This window comes from Triturus cristatus, chromosome 6 (genome assembly GCF_964204655.1).
Source record: "Triturus cristatus chromosome 6, aTriCri1.1, whole genome shotgun sequence".
Taxonomy (NCBI): Eukaryota; Metazoa; Chordata; class Amphibia; order Caudata; family Salamandridae; genus Triturus; species Triturus cristatus.
In genome coordinates this window covers 1,317,845,498-1,317,868,663 of record NC_140589.1, presented here as the reverse complement: position 1 = coordinate 1,317,868,663, position 23,166 = coordinate 1,317,845,498, and the positions used below count along the sequence as shown (strand labels likewise).

General features: G+C 44.1%; 1 protein-coding gene across 1 annotated transcript in view; it reads right to left on the bottom strand.

Moving 5' to 3' along the window:
* KMO (kynurenine 3-monooxygenase) overlaps nucleotides 1-23,166 on the bottom strand; it is a 412,483-nt gene that overhangs the window by 2,664 nt on the left and 386,653 nt on the right. The window contains exon 14 of the mRNA XM_085612308.1: nucleotides 227-286. Coding sequence (XP_085468434.1) covers nucleotides 227-286 — 60 coding nt within the window. The remainder of the gene's footprint in view (nucleotides 1-226; nucleotides 287-23,166) is intronic.

Sequence of the window (23,166 nt, the reverse complement as noted above, 5' to 3'; positions counted from 1 at the left end):
TGTCACTGAAATATCCCTTACTTAGGTGAAGCTGCCGTTGCTTGATAAATGCATCTTTTCATTTACTCACTTACCCACACAGTTGTCATTAATTGGAAAATGTATTTTATTATGTCATATATTTTACTTGTAATCTTTCACATTAAAGTATTCTGTCTGAATTTGGTTTCCAATAAGTTTAAACTCTAACTAGAGCTTGTAGTTCAAACAAATACTGTTGACTAACTTTGTTTTGCCAATTCCACCTCTGTATAACTTCATGGTATCGGATCCTACTGAAGGTTACCTAAAAGAAGAAAAAAATGTTTACAAATTATCAATTAGAAGATCTCTTCTTGCACCTTTGTTATTGTTCTGGGTTTGCATACCAATGCATGTATTTGTTTCACAAAATAGTATTCACATTGCGGACATGCTCATGTATGTAACAAAGTTGTCTCACTTCATTGTCATCCTAATATACTAGTTGTAATATGCAACATTCTCAGCTATTAGGGATACCCTTGAGTTGCAAAATGCGTTCTGCCCATTTAATAAACCCAGACTTTTTGCTTTTTGATCACCTGGTTTTGGACCTTTTTTACTTTGGGTGAATCTCACTATTTGTCTCACCTACAGTAAACACATGGTAAATGAACTATACCTGTTTACTGCCTGCATCCACCTTCTAAGATAAGGTTGCGGTGATGCAGCTCGGGTAAGGGGTACTTGACTGGATACATGTGTGTGGATAGCCTGGTAACTGCACACAGTTGACCTGTTGCAGAGGGGGCTTTGCAGGATTAGATAATGATATGGGATTGGTTTTATAATAATAGAAGGCTGTATGAAAGTGGATTATTAGTAGGGGCAAATATATATTTGCCGCTGGCAATAAGGCCACTAACACACTCTAGGGCTCAGAATAGGTCTTGGAAAATTATTCCTATGCTCAAACCTTGGTAGCTAGGCAGGCTTAACTTCAAAGACAGGTATGTAAAGCATTTAAAAACACCAATTCAGTAAATAATTAAGACACGATGCACAATAAAAATCCAACACCAATTTATAAAAACAGGAAATATTTTTGGGGCCGATTCACAGAACTAATCTGAGATAAAATCCTAAATTTACTACTTTTGGTATTCACGGAAGGCATTTAATAGTAGTAAAGTTAGGAGTCCTATCTTTACTACTACTAAATGCCTTCTGTGAATACCAAAAGTAATAAGTTTAGGATTTTATCTCAGTTTGGTAGTAGTAAAGTTAGGAGTCCTAACTTTACTACTACTAAATGCCTTCTGTGAATAACAAAAGTAGTAAGTTTAGGATTGTATCTCAGATTAGATCTGTGAATCGGCCCCTTTATCTTTAAAATGACACCAAAAAGACAAAAATCCAATGAAGGGAACCGGAGATATGAATTAAGATTTAGCACTATATAGCACATAGAAACCTATAGCGCCTTATCAGGACATCTGGCTGCGATAGACCGGGCCAAAATCAAAGTTGTAGGCTGACCGTGATGGAGCCCTGCTCGGCTACCCCTCGCTGTAGGTCTTGGTCAAAGTTTTTACCTTCTGACTTAGAAACTTTTCTGGTGTTTTTCTTTCTGGAGTCTCTTGAAGCTCTCAGCCAGTCCGCAGTCGGTGAGGGTTTGCCTTGCGATGAGCTCCTGGACAAACTCATGGAAGTCCGATCTCCGGATCATTCCAGCGGGATAAACCAAGGATCCAGGCCAACTAGCGGTTGAAGGCAGGCGGCTTGGTTCTCACGGATGTTCCCGGTCGCCTTTTCTTCGCTCGGCCGTAGCAACATTTACGGAGCTTTTCTTGTGGGGTCCCTTGATGCTCTTCATCAGGCTGGATTCGGTGAGGGTTCGCCGGCCTCGGATTTCCCCTACTCCAGGTCAAACTCTGGAAGTCGGACCCACGGAGCTTTTCAGCGGGACGACCCTGGACGGCAGACCGGGTCGCCGTGAAGGCAGGCGGCTTGGCTGGCCAGGTTGAGTCGGTCCACTTATGGAGCTTTTTTCCAAAATTGTTCCAAACTTCTCCAAACATCTGGAACTTCTTCCTGAAGTTCTCCAAATGGTCCCAAAGTGTCTCAAACTTACTCCAAGGGTCTGGAAGCTCCAAAATTATCCTTGAACATTGAGGACTTCAGTTCTCACAATCCACTTGGACAAAACCCTTACAAATTCACTGGTAGTGCTCCAGTTCGAGGATTCTTGGTGGTGATGTTCCAGGTGAGCTCTGTTAACCTGTAACTTGCAGGGAGTCCACTCTTTAGTCCTTTTACAGCAAGGCAGTCCACAGGGCTGTAGGCCCAGATGGTGCAGAAGGGTTCCTTAGGTTTCAAGCAGCAGATCCGAGAGGCTCTGCGCCTCTCAGATACTTATTCCAAGTTCTGTGGGTCAAGTAGGAGGGCACTACTGTCCAATGGGGCCAGGGTACCATCCCAATGGTATAACCACATTCTGCAAAGTGTGGTACTATTTTGCCCCAGAGTGCACCAATTTTTCCAAATTCATCATGGCTGATTTTCCAGCAGGGAGAAAAGACCTGTCTAATCACACCCCTAAAATGGCTAATCTCTATAGTCTATCCCCCTTGCATGTGCTCATTCCTTCCTTAAGCCTAGCATCTGGCTGGGTTCAAAAGCGCGGAGTTGTAAATGACACTGGTGTCTTCCCCTTCCCTTGAAGTCCATTGTTTACGACTCCTCCCCCTGCTCTGGCATTCCTGTGCAACAGATCACTTCCCTCCCAGCAGAGCTGGTTAATCCCAGGGGCTCTATATCACCTCTTCAAAGGAGACTGGCTAATCCACTTAACTCTGACCAATCAGAACAGCCCACTGGAAGGCTGAATCTGGGAGTATAGACAAGAAAGTCTTATAATTTCTTGTCTGTACATTTTAGGAGAAATTCAACAATATCATATTGTTGGATTTATCAATACCATTCTGGGAAGTTGTGAATGCTATTTTTATCATTCTCCTATCTGGATTTATCAGTTTATAACTTCTTGCCATGTTAACCTATGTGGCAGGGGATTTGCAATGGGAAAAATTACTTGGGCCATTTTTCCAGCACCAGAGCTTATAAAAACATATTATATAAGAATTCTGCCTATATCTATAGGACCCCCGCCCCTGAAACACGTTAGGGAGACTTTAGGGGTTCTGAATGTCTAGAAATATTGCAGATCATCCCTTCACAGTGCTCCTAGCACCAAAGTCGATTTTGGGCTGCACTTTATAACAATGTGGGAAGTGAAATGTGCAATTTCACTTAACCCAGGGCATATTAAATTCATTTTATGAGGGTCCTCCTTTGAAATAGCTGAACCCCCACCCCTGGGGCATCTAGAGAAGACCCTGAGGGGTACCTAATATGCCCACACATTGTAGGTTATCCATTTTAGGTGCCCCAAACACTAAAGTCGAGTTTGGGCACACTTTACTTTTTAAAAGCAGTCCTCTAACACAGAGATATGTTTCAACTGATCTAAGGCTTCAGCAGTGCACACATGCAAGTGCAGAAAGGACTGCTGGCCTCTAAACTGCCAAGCCCTATTATATACTAGGGACTTAGAGGTAGTTTTGATGCCACTGCCCTATTATGTACTAGGGCCTTAAAGGGTAGGTCATGCCAATCACAGGGGTACCCCAGCCCATAGTGTACCCAAGTGTATGTAGGGGTTTTCACTGTATTTAAGTCTATTTCAGCATAGCCCTGGGTCTAGTCAGACAGAGCCCAGGGTCAGTCAGAGTCAGTTACCTCCAGTACCAGTCAGTAAAACTTTGGGGGGTGCCCAAGGCACAGGATGACTTTGCAAAATGGGCACAAATTGGTAAAGTCAGTGAGATTTACTCTTGTGTCTGCGGTGCCACTTTCTTATTATATATAGGGGACAATCTGCCTTAAAGTGCAGTTTTGCTTCCTTTAGGAAGGCAAAGTCCTGTGAGGTATGAACTGGGGTGGAAAGGGTGCACCCAGTTCATATTTGCAGGTTCCAAGACCATACATGTATATCTTGTGGGTCATCCAGTATTGTCATATTTCTGTGGCTCAGCTCAGGAACCCAGCCCAGGCTTTTTATCACCCTGCTGGCCAAGTTAATTATACTTAAGGCTCCCTGTTTTCCATTTTTATGGATTTTTACAGACAAATACAGACAGAAAACAATGTGTTTTCTGTCTGCATTTGTTTTTAAAAGAGGATAAATACAAAAAACTGTGCTTCTTTTAAGTGACTCTCCGTGCTGTCTTTCATGGATTATAGGCCAGCAGCTGAGCAGATGGACAGCATTGGAAATTTAAAAACAGGATGAAATTTCTTTAAATAACGTCATATGTCAACATACATTTATAGTATAATGGTAGTTTTTACCAGTAGATGCATTGTTATGTAATATTTGGCAGCTTAAATAGCTAAAACACGACAGACATCAAAGTAGGAGTGTGCATCAATCAGTTAAATAGATATGGAAAATGTACAGTTTTACAACTTCATTTACATGCAAAACACAAAATAAATATGGATAAATACAGATAAAATGGCCCAAAAATAAAATTTGGATAAAGACAGACGGAAATGGCCAAAAAATAAATACCATAAAACCGGGAGCCCAAATTATACTTCCTCTCAACAAAGGCCACCCCACACAAAAGGTGTAATTAATAGTACTTCCCTCAGCTCCTGAGGAGGATGGAGTTGGTGTGCATATGTGCATCTAGTGCTTACCTGTCACACTGTACCAGGGCTGGGGACAGCTCCGGCCCATTGAGGAAAGGAGGAAGCCCAGACAACCAAAGCCGACATAGGAATGGGATCCTCTTTGAAGTTTTGGTGGGAAAGGTCCTGTAAGAGATGTCAGCGAAGGGTGGGGCTGGCCCACAGGATCAGATGTGACCAATGACTCCTGGAATACATCATCTTGAACTGTCTAAACATGCTGTGCAAAAGAGTTAAGGCAAGGGTGAAAAGATGATGTGTCACCCTAGGACTAGCCAGGGGTGCCTTGCTTCTAGCTAGAACCTTTCACCTCCTTTTTAAAACTCTTGTACAAGGGAGAGAAAGGGCTGATTAAGCTTTTTGGGCTTTCACTGAACACACTGTGGCTGATATAAGCCATGGACAAGTGGATGAAGAAACCCTTGATACCCAAAAGGACCAGGGACTCTTATTCCAGTTGACCCCAGGACCAGTGGGCCTCTCTAAAGGACAGTAAGGCCAGTCTTCTTACAACCCATGAGGACCAGTTGGAATGAACGTTCTGGACATCTGCACCTAGAGACAGGGACCAGGAGGAAAGCTGGCGCAGGGAGCACCAAACCCAGCACCAAACTATTTACCACTTGGTTGGGGGGTGGGGACAGGGTACAGCACAGCTCGATGCTAGTTAAAAAGAAAATTGCTTCACACCAAGCAAAATATAGGAATTATTATGATTTCAAATGAGGCACAAAACATCAACCCTGGAAAGCTGATAACCGGGTGTATGTTAAAAAATGGTGAGAAGAGATGGGATGGATTCTAAATATTTTGAACCGATGCCTATTCCTAACACCAAACAGAATGTTGTATTTGTGGACAATCGGCAGACCTGGAGCATGGACAGAATGGTAAACCATAACCCTCCTGCTAACCTGGATAATTTGATAGTGGTGCCCATATGGGAGTGACATCTAGAAGGCAAGTCAAAGCACCTGTATGGCATAAAGGTTAAATGGTGAGCAAATGAATATGGTGTTTATGGGAATTCTTTTATTCACTCATCATATAAGTTTATTTATTCCTCTTCCTTATTTTTCACCTGTTGTGTTATGCTCACTTGCATAGGTTTGTTTTGGTCTCTTCATGTACATTTATTGGGTGGGGTTAATATGGGGACCTTTAGAGGGAAGATGTGATGTAATATAGTATTATTGTAAGTAGTATGTTCCTATACCCCTCTACCCTTTCAAATATAAGAACATTCCATCAGTTACCCTGAGAGCTTGCCTTTGATGTTGATAGATGCTTAGGGAACCAACTGCTGAATAGTTGTAAAGCAGTGGAGGCCTGAAATAAAGGCTATTCTTTTGGAACCGGTGTCCTGTCTTATTATAAAAGTTATGTATTTGTAATGGCCACATTTGGAACACAGAGCATATAATCTTGTATATCCTAAATCTCCTCTGGATTGTTTTTATATTATTGGTTCCTAAATACCTAGGGAATGGGGTTTCTGCAGATTCCAGAGTTATGCTCAGAGCATCAGATTTATCAAAAATAATCCTGCATCTCTGCTCGATCTGCAAGTCAGCTAATTCTACAGATTCTACAGATGGCAGAGCGGAGAATCAATTCACTGGGATTCATGAAGGCTCCATTATATTGCCAGCTTCTGTCCTCTCCTGAATATTTGTATTTTTTTATTTTCAAAACCTTTGTTGAAAAATTGCAAAGACAGGTTACACAATTGCATCAAATTGAAGCACCATATACTTGTAAACAATAGAGGATGACATGGTTGACCCAGTATATAAGACGGCAAATGGCGACGGCATGGCACATATTCCGGCAGGCACATCAGGATAGAAAAAGCGTTAAGTGATGGGAGGCACCAGAGCGGTGGGGAGAGGAACAGGCCCAAGCGGAGGGAGTGGGGATAGGGGGAGAGCTGATCACGGACCAGCACCGACGGCAGCCGCGGGCACAGTGCTGGCGGGGAGCGTGGGAGAGGGCGCAGGGCTCGAGGGGGTGCGGGCAAGGAGATATTACACCAAGGGACCCCATATGTCAAGTGGGCGAGATCTGGTAGGCATAAGGTCTCTGAATTCAGACAATAAGGTCTGGCAGCGCGAGGCATCCTCAAGCCATTGAGCGAACTTGGGTGCAGGTTTGTGGCCCCAGCACATGGAAACCCTGTGACACGCGAGGACCAGCAGCATAGCAATCAAGTGATGGGAAGCGTCTCAGCAGAATTTAACAAAGCCCAAAAGGCAGAGCGGGGGATCAGGCTGAACCAGCGAGGAGGTGATCTCTGAAATGGCAGCGCATACCTCACACCAATAGTCAGAGACCTTGGGGCATAGCCATGCGAGGTGGGAGAAGTCCGCCTGAGGAGTGGAGAAGCGCATGCATCTGTCAGTGGGGATGAGCCCCAACTCATGCAATTGAATGGGAGTGTGGTAAAGCCTATGCAAGTATTTGAAATAGATAAGGCGCAGGCGATAGTTGAAGGACAAACGCTTCGTCTGGTTATGGCAATATAGCCAGTCAGCTTGGGAAATGACAATACCAAGGTCCGCTCCCCACACCACATGTGCACGATCAGTGGGAATAGAGGTAGCCACCAGCAAGAGGATGTAGAGTCTGGTCACCAATTTCCGAGGAGAAGAGGACGAATACAGGAAATCAAGAGCAGCCATCGAGGGAGGGGGCTGGGGGAACGAGGGATGCAGCTCCCTGCAGATCGCCCGAAGCTGATGGAAAAGTAAAGTGTCCATGGGGCCGGAGTCGTCTGCGAGTGAAAAGAAAGAATTCCCGGGATAGAGATCTGCTAGCGTGTTCAACCCTAAACGGGAGGCATGTTTAACCATACCAGAGGGCTGAAGAGGAGGGAACGCCGGATGACGAGCGATATGCATCAAGTTTGCTGAGAGTATGGGATCGCCGGAAAAGCGGCAGAGACCCTCCCAAACCCAGAGCAGGGTCCCGACCGTGTCTATTTCAGTGCGTGGGAATGTGGCCAGAGCAAACAAGGAGGTAGAGAGCGGCCACTGGGCGACAAGATCTGCCTCCACAGCCACATGCAGCTGAAAAGGAGTGGGGTGAAGCCAGAAATGCAAGAAACTGGCCTGAGCGCACAATGCGTATAGTGTAATGTTAGGAGCACCGAGGCCACCGCACAACATCGGAAGGGTGAGGGTGTCGTAGGCAATCCTGGGCTGCTTACCGGCCCAGATAAGAGAGATGAGCAGTGAGGGGAAGGGGTATGTTCAGGAATAAGTATAAAAACTTCGGGAGCACTACCATTTTGGTGATTGCTATCCGACCTGCTAGCGACAGAGGCAGCCGGCTCCAAAGGGGAATCTTGGACTCGAGCCAGTCAACCAACGCCCAAAATTAGCCCTCAAAAGCTCATCCACGTCCCTGCTGAGCCAGACTCCTAAGTAGGGAGTAGGGCCTGATGCTCACATGAAGGGGAAGTCCAGGGTAAAGGGCACAGTGGCGTCTGTGAGAAGGAAAAGGACTGACTTGTTCCAGTTCACCTGTATGCCTGAATAACCACCAAACCTTATAATCTCGCACACAAGAGGGCTAAGGTTGTCTTGGAGGTTCTGGACGTATAAGGTGACGTCATCCGCGTACATAGAGACTAAGAGGGCGCGGGCTGGGAATCCAATGCCCCTCTGGGTGTGGTGCTGTCGGAGTCTAGCTGTCAGTTGTTCCATCCTGATAGCGAAGAGCATGGGTGAGAGCAGGCACCCCTAGAGGGTGCCATGCCCGATGGGAATGGGATTGGATATTTGGCCATTAACCCGAAGTGGCAGTGGGAAGGGTGTACAAGAGCGAGATTTTGCGTAAGAAGGCCTGACTAAAACCAAGGAGTGTGAGTAGGGAAAAGAGAAAGGGCCAATCTAGGGTATCAAAGGCTTTGGTGGTGTCAAGCAGGGCCGCGACCGCCGGGACTGATGGGTTGATCTGGTGCAGGACGGAGAAAATGGTCCGGAGATTGTGGGAGGTCGCGCGACGAGGAATGAATCCAGATTGGTCCGGGAGGGCAATGCGTGGCATAAGAGGGAGAAGGTGAGAAGCAAGCAGTTTGGTGAAGATTCTGTTGTCCGTATTAATAAGGGAAAGGGGGCGATAGGAATCACGGAGCTCAGGAGGTTTATCCGATTTAAGAAGAAGGGTCAACATGGCCTCTCGAAGCGAGGGAGGGAATTGACCACTCTCAAATGAGTCATTATACATGGCGGCCAAGTGCGATATTAAAAGCAGGGCGAAAGTCTTATAGAAAGATACAGGCAGGCCATCTAGACCGGGGGCCTTGTCGCCAGGCATACCATTGATAGCAGCAAGTATTTCCTTTTTAGAGAAGGGCACATCGAGGAATTCACGTTGGTCATTTTCGAGCCACAGAAGCTGAATGGTATCAAAATACTGCTCGAAGACCTCACGCGAGGGGGTGGAACCTGCCTTGTACAAATGCGTGTAAAAATCTGTGAAACGCACCTGGATTTTGGCAGGGGAGGTGGTTCGAGCTGGGACACCGTCCTGAAGTGCTATGATGTAGGATGCAGCGTGAGGCGGGCGAAGCAGACCGGCCAGGCTCTTACCGGGGCGATCGCTCTCGACGAAGCGGCGCGCGCGGGCCTCCCTGCCAAGTAACGAGAGCTCCCTATTGACCTCTTTGATGAATTCCGTATGTTTACCGCGAAGTTGGGCAAGTGTTTCTGGGCTGGGGTCAAGTGCATGGGAGGAATCCAATGATTTAATTTCCGATTCCAGTTTATCGAGCGGGCTGCGAATGGAACGTAAGACTCCGGACTGTTTAGAGATGCATTCCCCGCGAATAATGACTTTAAACCCTTCCCACAGGGAGGGTCCACAGAACCTGCATTAAGTTCAAAGTAGTTGATATGCTCTGTGGATCTTGTCGCAGAAGACGGAGTCGCGCAGCGCATTAAGGGGAAGCCGCCATGAGAAAGTTCGCCGAGGAGATTGGGGGAGACAGAGGCAGAGCTGGACCTGGGCATGGTCAGAAAGGGTGCGTGCCACGTGATCGGTGGAGGAGAGCATGGACAGGACATCTGGCGATGTGATCCAGAGATCCAGACGGGACCAACAGCCCTGAGTGCCAGTGACACAAGTGCCCTCGCGAGCCTCGGGTGCAGATGACACCAAGCGTCATATACAGAGTTTTCTGTGAGAATGGAGCTAAGGAGAGCCGCGGCATGCGGGTGAGAAGAATGAGGGCCAGATCGATCAAGGTCAGTGGAGAGTGTGACGTTGAAGTCGCCCCCCAAAGGAGCGCAGCAGGGCCAAAGGAGGAAATGTGGTGCCACACCTGTGCAAAGAAGTCAGGGTCGTCATTATTGAGTCCGTAAAGCGCAGCAATAGTCAGGGGTTGGGCCTGGAGGAAGCTATGGAGGATGACAAAGTGCCCAGAGGGGTCGGTGATTATCTGGGAGGTCTGCCAGGGGAGCCCTCTGCGTATGAGGATAGACACCCCCCGAGAGTAGTTAGAGTAGAAAGAGGAGTGTGATTCTCCCCAGTACCGGGAGAGGAGTCGAGAGGCTGATGCCGGGAGCAGATGGGTTTCCTGGAGCAGGCAGATGTCTACCTTGTGACTATGGAAATGTGCATGTACCAGCCGAGCCTTGCGGTGATCATTGAGGCCGCGTATATTCCAAGTCCAGAAGATTGTATCAGTCATTTAGGCAAGGAGAGGAGAGTGAATGTCAAGGGATATGGTGATAGAGGCCGGGGCACTTGTGCAGGTGTGTATGAAAGTGCCTGGCAACTGGGGAGAATATAGGAAGTGCAACAGCATAGGAGGTGCTAGTGGACAGCCAGTAAGATTCCGTGGCAGAATGCTGGGCTTTGAGGGGGAACCATCCATCCCCAACAGCAGAAGCAAGATGGTGACAAGTGCCGTGCGCAGAGGCGCGGTGCTTGCAGGAGCAAGTAAGGCAGTGCAGTAAGGGGTAACGAAACAATGCAGGAGCGATATCATCAGGCGTGCAATATAGCAGCAAAATGGAAGGAAACAAAAACAAATAAACCTCAAAAGGAGGCCACAAATCCCCAAAAATAGCCCCCACACATCGCCCACACCAACCCCCCAAACAGGTCGAGAGTCCACCCAAACCCACCCTAGGGAAACACAACTGCGAGGGAAAAAGTCAATGTCCAAAGTGGGAAACATCCCGCGGGGGCATGGCGATGTTCAGCGTACACCCCTGCCAAGGAGACAGGGTGGCCAAGCCAAAATTTAAGAGCAGATAACAACATACGCAGAGTCTTGCAAAGGGACATTTGTGCCTAGCCCCTCAGCAAACCGCCAAGAGCCGTGTAGTGTAGGCTTAGCCAGGTGGGATCACCGGGTGGGAAGCCAGAGTGGAGAGCAATGTACAGTTAGATGATGGAGTTGATCATTGTCACTTAGGATGCCGGAAGTTGGGTCCTGAGAGGTGGCTGGAGTAGAACGGTTAGTGCGGTCAAGCTTCTTGGCGAAGGAGAGAGCGTCCTTAGGATCAGGGAAGATGAGAGTTTTGGAGCCCTGTTTGACACATAGCTTGTCTGGATATGGGAGGGAATAAGGGATCTCATGCTTTTGGAGGATCCATTTTGCAGGCAGGAACTCACGGTGGGCAGCCTGCACCGCCGGAGTGTAATCCGGGTAAAAGGACAGGGAGTCACCTTGATGATGGATCTCGCCCTTTTCCCTGGCTGCCCGAAGGATGGCGTCACAATCCCGAAAGTTGAGGATTTTGGCGATGATGGGGCGAGCTGGTAATCCAGGGGCAGGGCGAGGGCCAAGGAAGCAGTGGGCTCGTTCCACAATGAAGACTGGGGAGAGCCTGTCCCCAAACAGTTCACGCACCAATTGTTCCACAAAATCCTCCATTCGCGCAATGCTCGTGGGCTCAGGCACCCCCGTGATGCGGAGGTTACTCCTTCGGGAACGGGCCTCCAAGTCCTCGTTTTTGGTGCGTATTAGCTCCCGGATTTTATCCATTTGAAGGAGTTATTGTCGATCCTGGGTGGTGGCGTCTTCAGCCTCAGATACCCTCGTCTCGACATGCAGCAAGCGGCTGTCGTGCGAGCTGACGGTGAGTCAGTGCGCCACCAGGCTGGGAGCACTCTGAGTGGCAGCTGTGCAGGTATTGCCGGGGGTGCTGCTGCGGATAGCGAAGCGGCAGGGATACAAGGGGGTGAGTGGCCTAGCGCACACACGGCCAACACCCTCGAGGCAGCGGAGGCTTAAAGGAAGGGCGGGAGCCCCGTGGTGTGGCACACGCTACCCTCAGCCCGGCCGCAACGGCTTGCAGCAATGATGGCACTCACCCCGGTCAGCAGGAATCAGGTGGCAGTCGGACCATGGCAGGTGCTGGCAGCAGGAGGGAGCAGGGAGGTCCGTCCGGTGAAGCCGCAGCGCCTAGTGGTCCCTGGGGGCGCCAATAGAAGAGCAACTCTGAGCCGGGTCAGCGCAGGAAGTGGGGTCCGATGGGCCTCAGGCAGCCGGCAAGAGCGCAGAACGATGGCTGGTGCACGGCCATGTCAGGCCGGAGAGGGTCCAAACAGAGAGGTGGGCCACAAATGAGACCGGAAGCTCAGTGAGGGGGTAAAGAGTTGGTAAGTCCGCAACCAGGCACCGATGAGGCGGGAGGCACACCACCAGGAATTGAACAGCGGCGGGGAGGGGCGTGGGGCGCGCCACCCACGTTGCCTGGCCCGGGCGGAGTGTTTACAAGCCCAGCGGGCGCCGAGATGGGATCGGCGGCGCCCGCACTTAGAGACCAAAAGGGCCGGGTGGTATGACGCACGAGCCCCCAAGCCCCGCTGCCCAGAGCCCCTAGCGGGCGACACACTCACCAGGCCCCTCCGGCAACGAGGAGGAGTGGAAGCCGGGTCAGCGCTACAGGCACGGGCAAGCGGAGGCGGAGAGGCCTTACGGCAGTGACTGGAAGGCCCAGCCCCGAGTCGCAGGCCCAGACACAGAACTCGGCACAGGAGAGGTGGAGCAGGCTGCAGCAAGTGTCCAGCGGCACCCTGGAACGAGGTATGAGTGGAAATGCCGGAGCCAGGCAGTCAGAGAGCTGTCATCTGCAGGATAGTGGCAGATTAAGAGCTTGGCCGGCAGAGCCCACTTACAGTGCGGCCGTCTTGCAACCGGCCAAGCCACGCCCCCCTCCTCTCCTGAATATTTGATGTTTACAGTGTCCGAGAGTCAACATCCTTAGTAAATACCATTGATAACAAGGGGAACCAATCCTGTGCACCTCCAAAGGAAGACAACATTTATAATAAATCTGTTTAACCTAACACTGGCAAAATCTGTGCCTGAAAAGACAAATCACTGGGACCGGAAGCCCTTTCTGCTAAAGCAAACTAGGACTACAGACATACAGTATTACATGGAGAACTCAATTAGGTCTGGTATTCTATGGAAATTTCACATGTCTGGCAGCTATAAATTCTGCCTAGTTTTGTTGATTATAATTTTTGCCTCCTGATCCTACCTCATATTCAGAAGTGTGTAGCCTACAAAAAATCTCTGAGCTCCTCCAGGATAGAAACCGGAAATGATCCACGCTGTGTCCCAGACAGACACAAATCTGGCTCTCACTTGAAAAATGATGAGCCTGTAAATGCTCACAGAGGATGTTAGATACCTTTCCAGCACTTTTGCCCTAAAAATAATATAAAAAATAGGGCAAGCATTTCAAACGAAAGTTATAGATTGTCTTTTTTTAACAGTGGATTGGCAGTTGCCTCCTTAAAAAAATAGATAACATCTGGTCTTTTACAAGTGAGAAAAGTAATATGTAGCATAGAGGTAGTGCAATCACTGCAGCAAGATGGTTGAAAGTCGTTGCATTATGAGTGCTATCACCCGGCAACTCAGAAAAATAGCATACCGTTTGGTGAATTCTTACATCTTAGACGTAACTGTACGAATATTAAGGACTTTGACAATAAGGCTGAAGCAATGAAAAATAAGTTCCTGGCCAGGGGCTAGCCCAAAAAGATTGTAAGGGACTCTTACAAAAGAACCCGTTTTTATGATCGGCAACATTTACTTACTAACACTAAAGAAAAAGGGACCCCACATTGGTTTTTGTCACTCGACATTCTATGCTAAATGAAAGAATCCGGCAGGCAGTTTGTTCGAGTTGGCAAATTTGCAATGTAGATAAATAAAAAGAGACAGGCCCCATTCCCAAACCATTGTTCGCCTACAGGCGTAACAAAAATGTCAAGGACCATGTAGTCCTTTCACGCATGAAAAAGACAAGCACATTCCAACAACAAAGTATCGTTGGTAGTAAAGCAGTAGTGGGGACTTTCAGATGTAAATCTTGTGCGACAGCTATAGAGGCACCTATATTGCACTTTAATGGTCAGGTGATATCGCCAACTAGTCTGAATAACTGTAAAACATTGGATGTAATCTATCTAATAATTTGGCCCTGCAAACTGGGATATGTAGGTGAGACTGGTAGATCGCTCAATACCAGACTCACAGAACACAGATCGGCGATAAGAACGAAAAAAATAGCAGCACCTATGGTACAACATTACATAGACAATAACCATGCACCTGATGATATGCAATGGTATATTGCGGAGAAGATCTGTTACAAATCAGGTACAACTACAGAAAAGAAGAGAAAACTCAGAGAAGTTTTTTGGATTTTCATTTTGGGAACATCAGTCAAAGGACTGAATCACGAGATACCTTGGGATAAAGCTATCAAGTATAACAGCTAAGAGTGGTTCACTTGAATGGATTCATGCCAGTAGATCCAATGTAATTTTGGGACTCAACTGTATGCACATACACATCCTCCTTTTGCGTCTGCTCACATTCAGACTTTGTGTAGGTGTTTCCTTATCTATATATATTCTATGTGTAATCTCACACGTATTTATTATGGTGTTTGGTTATTATAGTAAACATATAAACTACACATCTTTTTGTCATCTTGTAGTTAGTTGAATTGAACTGGAGATAAGTAGATTATGGAGCGGCAGTACCGGCTGCTACATGTTTCATAATTAACACAGAGAATTATGGCCCGCTACAACAATTACAAGCTGGCGTTGATACAGGAAAATTGGATTATGATAATTGATGGAACATCTTTAGGTTAAAGATATTTATCTATTACTTTATTTATAATTATGTTTACGTTTTGTAATCATTTAAGATTCGTAGACAGTTGCCATCATCCATTATAGGTTCACGGTTGTATAAATTAGTCACTTTAAGATGGCGCCCATATTTCACCGGATGGGAATCCTCTTGCTGGCTCGCGTTAGTGATGTCACTTTAGACGCGACAGACGTTAGGTGGAGGACTCATAGCAAGGCGACATCGGAGGCATTCTGCTTGCGCGTCGCAAAGAGAGAGAAACGAGCTTTGGTTTATATCGGTAAGTGCCTTAAATAACACCGGGTTAGTTTGTTCGATACGTGGCACCCATGCATTTTTTGCACTCAATATTTATATGTTGAAGCCAAATAGATATAAACTTTTGGCTAGGGTCCAGTAAAGTAGGGAGTTTGGTCCCCCCACATTACTTACAAAAAGAACGCTGTAACAGAAGTCAGTTTCTTAAAGTCATTACCACCTTTAACACACTGGGGCTAGTGGTCTATATTTTTACCTTCATAGTCATTATATATACTTGATATTTCTTGTAAAAGAACACTCTAAGAGGAGTTAGTACCTACAACTCAATATCGTCTTGTAGTATACTGTAGCTAGCGGTCCATATCTTTACTTTGATATTTAATATATAGACGAGGCTTTAGTTCATAAGCCTGTCGGTCTAACATAATATAGAAATGCAGCTAGATCGAGGACTAGCCGATATAAGTAAAGAATATAATAAACCAATATTGGAAATTTAGTATATTCCAACGGATGGTCAACTGGTCAGAAATTCGTTAACCTCCCGATTCATTTCCCATAAGTTTCAGACCTTATTTCTACTGGTTAGGCTGTACATTATCTATCGATGTCTGGTTACCTAATAGATATAGAGCATGTATGAATCGTTCGTATTTCTTTTTTACTATACCAGATCAGTTTATAAATCTCTCTGATATTTGTATCTCTATATTCTTTTCATTCGTAGAGACATATGGGAGGAACAAAAATCATTATATCATCGGTTTAACCATCATGATCTGTTAAGATTAAGAATGCGTCATTGGCTCTCTTTATTTTACATCATAAGGTCAGAACAGACATTACAGTACTTAGACTTTGGGTAGATAATACTATCCACAATAATATTATCTACAATGATGTTGCACTAGACTAATTATAGAATATTGTTTTTAGAAAATAAAAAGCAATTCATGCCACGCATGACAGGTAGAAAAGGATATCGAGTTATTTCTGCAGCCAAAGGATTTGATATATGAGGATAGGGAAGTGTTAACATTAGTATCACAAGACATGCCATGGCAGTAACAGTTATCTGCTATAACCTTAGTGCTTATGAGTGACCTTACCCTCTAATACATTATGTTGTTTTGTAGATCAATAGTCTTTTATCTTTTCTTGCCCATTTGGAATTTCATATAGACCTTTATATCTATCTATTTAAATGAAGGCATGCTATTTAGTATAGGCATCTTGATATGATCTTTACAGTTTAACAATAACGAATGGCCCCCATCAGATGGTAATCGCGCTCCCGTTTGTGTTTCCTAATCCAGTCATTTACATTGAAGAGTGACGTACCACATTTTCTCAAGTGATTTGCTTAAAATCCAATAGTGACATAGATGAAACAAGCGCAGGTAACTTTTAAAGAAAAATAGTTAAAGATAAAATTAGGTCGTTATAGTCGCTCTAATTCTAATCTGAGCATATGACTCTCTTTCCAGAATTATCTAAGACATGTCCATATAGAAAGAAGCATGGTCATAAGTTTTTAGATCATATATTCGTGACACTTGCATGAATCACTTAGATTTTGAACTTAAGTCATTTATTTTTCACTTGCATGAATTCTTACATTTTACACTTTTGTTGGTATGAGATCACGTATAATGGTTATTCATTCACCAGCTGATTATTTTTTATGTTTATGCTCAAAGATTGAAATCTTCAACCATCTATATAGTATACCATATAGTTGATCTTATTGATGTATATACAGTATAATAGTTTGAAAGGGCTTTTAAACTTTAGATTAAAATTGTGTTTATATATTCCCTGTTTAGTAACCACTGGTACGGAATCTTGAAGAAGGCCTAGCCAAAACGCGTTGGTTTTCAACATAAGTTACCAGTTTCTGCATAATTGGTCTTTAAGACATGTCATCCAATTTGTTGTAAATAATTGTGTAAATAAATCACTGTTAGACTATAAATCATTAATCATATCGAATCATTAATTATGCTAGCAGGGACAGTGAATTATCATGTTTCCTGCATTGATTTCCTGAAGAAAAATACGTTTCTGGCTTGAATCTATTGTATTAATCATTCAGATGTATATGTATATGTGGTTCTAATTCAAATTATATTGTTGGAACTGTATATTTATTTTTTTACTCATGAAGTCTAAATGTAAAATAAAAAAATATTATTTACTTATAAACATAAAAAGAACAATACAAAATAAAATATTCATAATTACACAGTTGTTATGATATCTATAATTGTATTATGTGCATATATATCTATAGTTTATATGCCCTTCGAAAGTAAATAGCACTGTGCCCGGTGTTTTTTGTCTTTCCAAATAGTGAAAGTCGTCAGTAGGCAGGGTTCGTCAGAGCACTCTAGTTTCATCAGCCCCAGTAAATCTGCAGTCTTTAGCGGGGAAAAGTAGATAACACAGCCACTACCTCATCCTTGGATGTCACCACCAGCCTGAAGAGACCACCCTCAGTGCCCCATCTGATCATTTCCACTTTATAAAGAAAGAGAAGATCAAGCTGGAAATGTCTGTCAATACACTGTAGTTCAAAAAACATTTTTCAGCATGTCGAAAGAGCGCATGATCTTATGTGAATAGAATGCTTTGTTTGGCTTTTCTGAGATTTTATAGCTATTCAGATCTTAGTTCAAATGTAATATGTTGACATTGAATGCATTTTCTACAACTCGCATTCTAACTGTCTATGTTTTATTTTTTCAAATGTAATATGTTGACATTGAATGCATTTTCTACAACTCGCATTCTAACTGTCTATGTTTTATTTTTTCCAGCCTAAGTTAAGGTGTTAACTATTGAACTGCAGTCCTGTATCTCAACCACTTGGTTTTACAGAGTAGTATATCCTGTTTTATGCCTTCATCATCTATGTACAGAAGGCCTCTCCATGATCATCCAGTGAAGGGAAAGATCTTCCTTTCTGACATCTTAAGCACTACAGGAGCATATAAACCTAGTAGTACTTTTCTCCTCCTCTTTGTCAATATTGCTGCCATAGATGTATTTTACCCTAAAGGTAAGGATATGCTCCCATGTAGCTGAAAGTAGTCTTACCACAAGCACAATTTTATCTGCTGATCCATTAACTGCATGTCTAAGGCCTGTAATTGACATAGTGAATAGCCCTTCATATGTTTGAGAAAGAAAATGTTACACTCCAAAATGAAAGAAGCCAAGGAGTCCACAAAGTCCTTGGTTGCTGAGTCTTCAACCAGCGACCCCATCCGAGAATTTAAATCACCCACAATTATCAGCCTAGAACATTGAGATAGATACAAACCGACGAGTTAGCTCAGTGTATCCAAAAACCTGGCCTTCACGGTAGGTGCACGACCGGCTAAGACTACCTCTAATGTGAAATCATCACCACATACATGAAAATTGAGGAATTTTGCAGATAAAAAAGAAGCAACCTGAAAAGGGACCAATCTTAGCATATTTCTGAACATTGCTGCCACATCCCCCTCCCTTCTTGCTAGCAGTGCGGTTGCCCAATAATATATTGCGGCCCTTTGGTAACTCCGCAATAAAATCTGATGCGGCTGTATCCATAGCTCTTGTCTCAGCTAATAATAGGAGATCCAAACTATCTTGAACTATTATATCGAAAATCTATATCTTTTGTTCCGGTAGGAAAGCACAACTTAATACTGATGATCCTTAACTAATGGGGCCTTACCTGTCAATCTTGTAGCACATATCTCAAATGCCCCTTTTTGGGCATCTGAAATATTAGCCAGCAGTGCTCCAAAAAGTTTCCCCTTGAATAGTTTATCCCTGGAATATACATATGAATGAGCAGGGTCCCTGGCCCCTGGTCCCAGTTGGAGGTAGGCGAGCACAGACAGGTTGCCTTTAGCGTGTCCACTGCATGTCTGTGCAGTGGAGCCAGCTTTATACAAGTGCTGGTCTCCACACATGCCTGAATGTCGAGTGGCAGAAAAACTAGCCCAGCACCTCTCCAGACACCTACCTGGTGTTGAGTCCAAACAAAGCCAAAAATCAGATACTATTTGCCTTTACAATCCAAGCCCCTTTATACAGGCTTTTCTTCATGACGTTCCCCTCAAGGTTCAATGTGTAAGCCTTGTAACCTAAAAATCGAATTAATTATTTAAAACAGGGTAAACCACCTTCTAACTTCTTTTTTTTATTTTATTTTATTTATTTATTTATTTTAATTTTATTTTTAACCAGACAGCAGTATTACAATAACAGGTTTCCTGAGGTACCAGCCAGCAGCAAGATCAAGTTCCAAGTCAAATTGGACAATGCAATACATACATGAAATACAGGGGATAGAAGACATAGGCGGCATCATGTAACCATACTAATAATAGCAGGGGCGTAGAGTCACGACAGCCAAAATCCAACATACATGTCAAAAATTCACCACCAATAGCTATTATTTATTCCATCAGTGGCCCCCAGATCTTTTGTGCCTTAGCCATGCCTTTCCTGCCTTTGCATTCATATAATACCCTCTCCAGATTATAAATGTGATAGAGTCTAGCATACCAAGCCTGGTAATTTGGGGGATCTATGTCCTTCCACCTGGTAGAAATAAGTTAACCGATAGATGGCAGTGACCATAAAGCAAAAATAAGTTGAACTGTGGTTTAACTGTAAGCTTTCGTCAAAACCCAGTATCATCATAGTTGGAGTTAGTGGTATTGATTGCCCCAGGTTTTGACATAGAAAACGTTCAATGCCTGCCTTTAAACTATTCAGTTTACTACAGTCAAAAAACATATGGCTAGTGTCCGCCGGGCCCTGGTCACATCTAGGACACTTATTATTATCCCTTCTTCCCCATGCCCAGAGTTTGGCTGTCAAAAAGGTCTTATTAGACAACTCAAGTGATCTACAAATGTCTACATCTGGGTTATTTAATTTATCTGCCCAGGCACTTTCTACCTTAGAGAGATCGTCCATTGTGGCCGTCGTCAGCATTATATACACATCCTTAACTCGATATTGTTTTTTATTCAGATATTCTAATAATGGGATTGTAGGAAGGTTAAATGGTTGTGGAACCAAACTATTTATAGTCGCCCTAATTTGTATGTATTTGAAGATGGTTCGGGAATCGACTCCGTATCGTTCCTGAAGATCTCGAAACAAAACCACCCCATTTAGATCAGTAATATCTCCTATACTTCTGATTCCTGCTTCTTCCCATGTTCTCCCTATATTATCATACTGTATCGCCGGAAAAGCAGATGTGCGCCACAACAGTATATATCTATGAATTCTGGGAATTTACAAATGTTTACAGATCTTCCGCCATACGTTCCCAGCTGCTCTAATAATCTTAAAACGCGTTTTTTATAGTAACTGCCTTCCAGCTGCCTTAAGGCGAGCCCTGGCGCTTATTTACCCATTGCAAGTTCATAAATAGATGGTATATCCTTGTCCCCTTCTAGGACGCTGATTGCCCCTGCTGAATCTGGGGTCTGTGGCCTGAATAAAACACTCATATGTTGCAGCATTACTGCCCAAAAATAGAACAGCATATTTGGGACCGCGAGTCCGCCCCGATGTTGTGGTAAGGATAAGTATTTTATTGATCTTCTGATTTTCCCATAGCCCCAAATAAATTGACTAAACATTTGCTCCATCTGTTTAAATAATAAATTTTCCGGTTCTAATGGTATACAGCGGAATAAATAAAATATTTTAGGAAACATCTTCATTTTGATGACATTTACTCTACCGATAATAGATAAATGTAAGTTATCCAGTCTCTTCAGCTCACCCTTAATTTTTGTAACTAATGGTGACAAATTTTTATCCCATATTGTACGCACCTCCGCTGTTAGTGTTATACCCAAATACGTGGCTGACTCTGTCCGACGTGGATCCAGAAACTGCGTGTTTTTCGAACATATAATTTGAGTTTTGTCCGTGTTTAAACTATATCCTGACAGTTTCCCAAATTCTGCTGCAAGCCTCTCAATCTGATTTATAGCCGCAAGCGAATCCGTAGTAATTACAGAAATGTCATCTGCATAGGCTAAAAGTTTGGTTTTATATCCGAGGATCTCTACTGATTTAATTAGTTTATCCTCCATTATGGACTTAATCAAAGGATCGATATAAAGGGCAAATAATATAGGGGAACACGGACACCCCTGCCGTGTCCCACGAGTAATCCTGATCCTACCAGACTCCTTTCCCATTAACTGAATTCTAGCATGTGCGTTACAATACATGGCCTGTATAGCAGTTAATATCCGTGGGCCGAATCCCTTAAGACTTAAGTTTTTCCACAGGTATGCCCATTCGACTTGATCAAAGGCTTTTTCAGCATCGAGCAGAATCAGTGACATTTGTATCCCAGAGGCCTCGGCAATATCAAATAATGAAATAACTCTGCGGACATGATCCGTAGTACTTTTACCGGGGATGAAGCCATGTTGCCATGGACTAACAAGAGTCCCAATTATCTTAGACAATCTTATGGCCAATATCTTTGAATACAATTTCTCGTCTGCATTAATTAAAGAAATTGGCCTATAAGCGGCAGGATCCTCCGGCTTCTTGTCCTTCTTCAAAAATATCACAATGTTTGTATCCTGCCAGGATTGTGGTGGAACCCACTTCTGTTGAACTGACAAAAACAGATCCAACAATAAAGGAGTCAATTCTGTTTGCAAAGCTCTATATATTTCGATCGGGATCCCATCCGTGCCCGATGCTTTGCCTAAAGCCATTGTACTTAGGGCCTCTGAAACCTCACTCAACGTAATGTCCGCTTCAAGTCCCAACAACTGAGGATCTTCATTACCCAATACTGTCCCTATTTCTTCCGTTATCGGGTCCCTAGATCTATAGAGGTCCTGATATAAATCCATAAGTACATTTAATATACCTGTTAAATCTGTAACCAACGTACCATCTTTCCCTCTTAATTTTGAGATATTGTTTACCGTCGCCCTTTGTTTGATTCGCAATGCCAGATGTTTCCCTGTCATTTCCCCATACTCATAGTTCTCCCGTGTAGCCATTTGAAACCTTTCCGCTCCCCTTTTATTATAAATTCCGTTAATTTTGGCCTTAGTCCTAATTACTTTTAACTCTAAATCCGTTTGCCTCTCAATCTGTCTATGTACTATAGCTTCCATATGTTGTCTCTCATTCATACTCAGTTCCTCTATGAGGGCCAGTGTTTCCCCTCTCAGTTGTCTCTGATGGAATAGACCAAAACTAGTAATTTCACCTCTGAGTCCAGCTTTAAAAGCGTCCCAAACATTTTCTCTAGAGGTACTATATCTATTTATCTCAAAGAACTGATTGGTCCATCTCCTAATATGTACAATAAATCCCTCTGTGACTAACAGTTTTTTATCAAATGACCACTTTGAGAGACCCTTAGTATATGCGCACGCCTCAATACTCAGGACTAATGGATTATGGTCCGACAAGATTTTCGGAAGTCTTTTAATAGCCGCTCCCTCAATGAGAGAAGCGGAAGCCAGAAAATAATCCAATCTAACATACTTCCTATGTGGAAACGAAAAATAAGTATACCCAGGATCTGCTGCTTTCTTACAAGACCACATATCCACCAGCCCATAATTAGTAATAATAGCATTTATAGCTTTAAAAACCTGAGGTTTCCGCCCTAAATAGCTATCCTTTCCCCATCTGCCGGTATCTACATGAATATTCATGTCCCCACAAATAATTAATGGTGTTGGCCAGGCTACTAACTCAATCTCTAATTTAGACCATAAATCTGTATCATCAAGGTTAGAGCCATATACTGTACAGATGGTGAGTTGATTTAGTACGGAGGCGATGGCCCACCGCCCAGATTTATCCGACTTAACCCGTCCAATTGGAAGCAATCGTCGAGATACATGTATAGCCACCCCTCTCGTGTTAGTGGATTGAGAAGAACAGACAACCTGAGCGTAGCCCGGTATAATATTAATCTCTCTTTTCTGCCATGGAATATGTGTCTCTTGTTGACATATAATATCTGCCCCTATTCC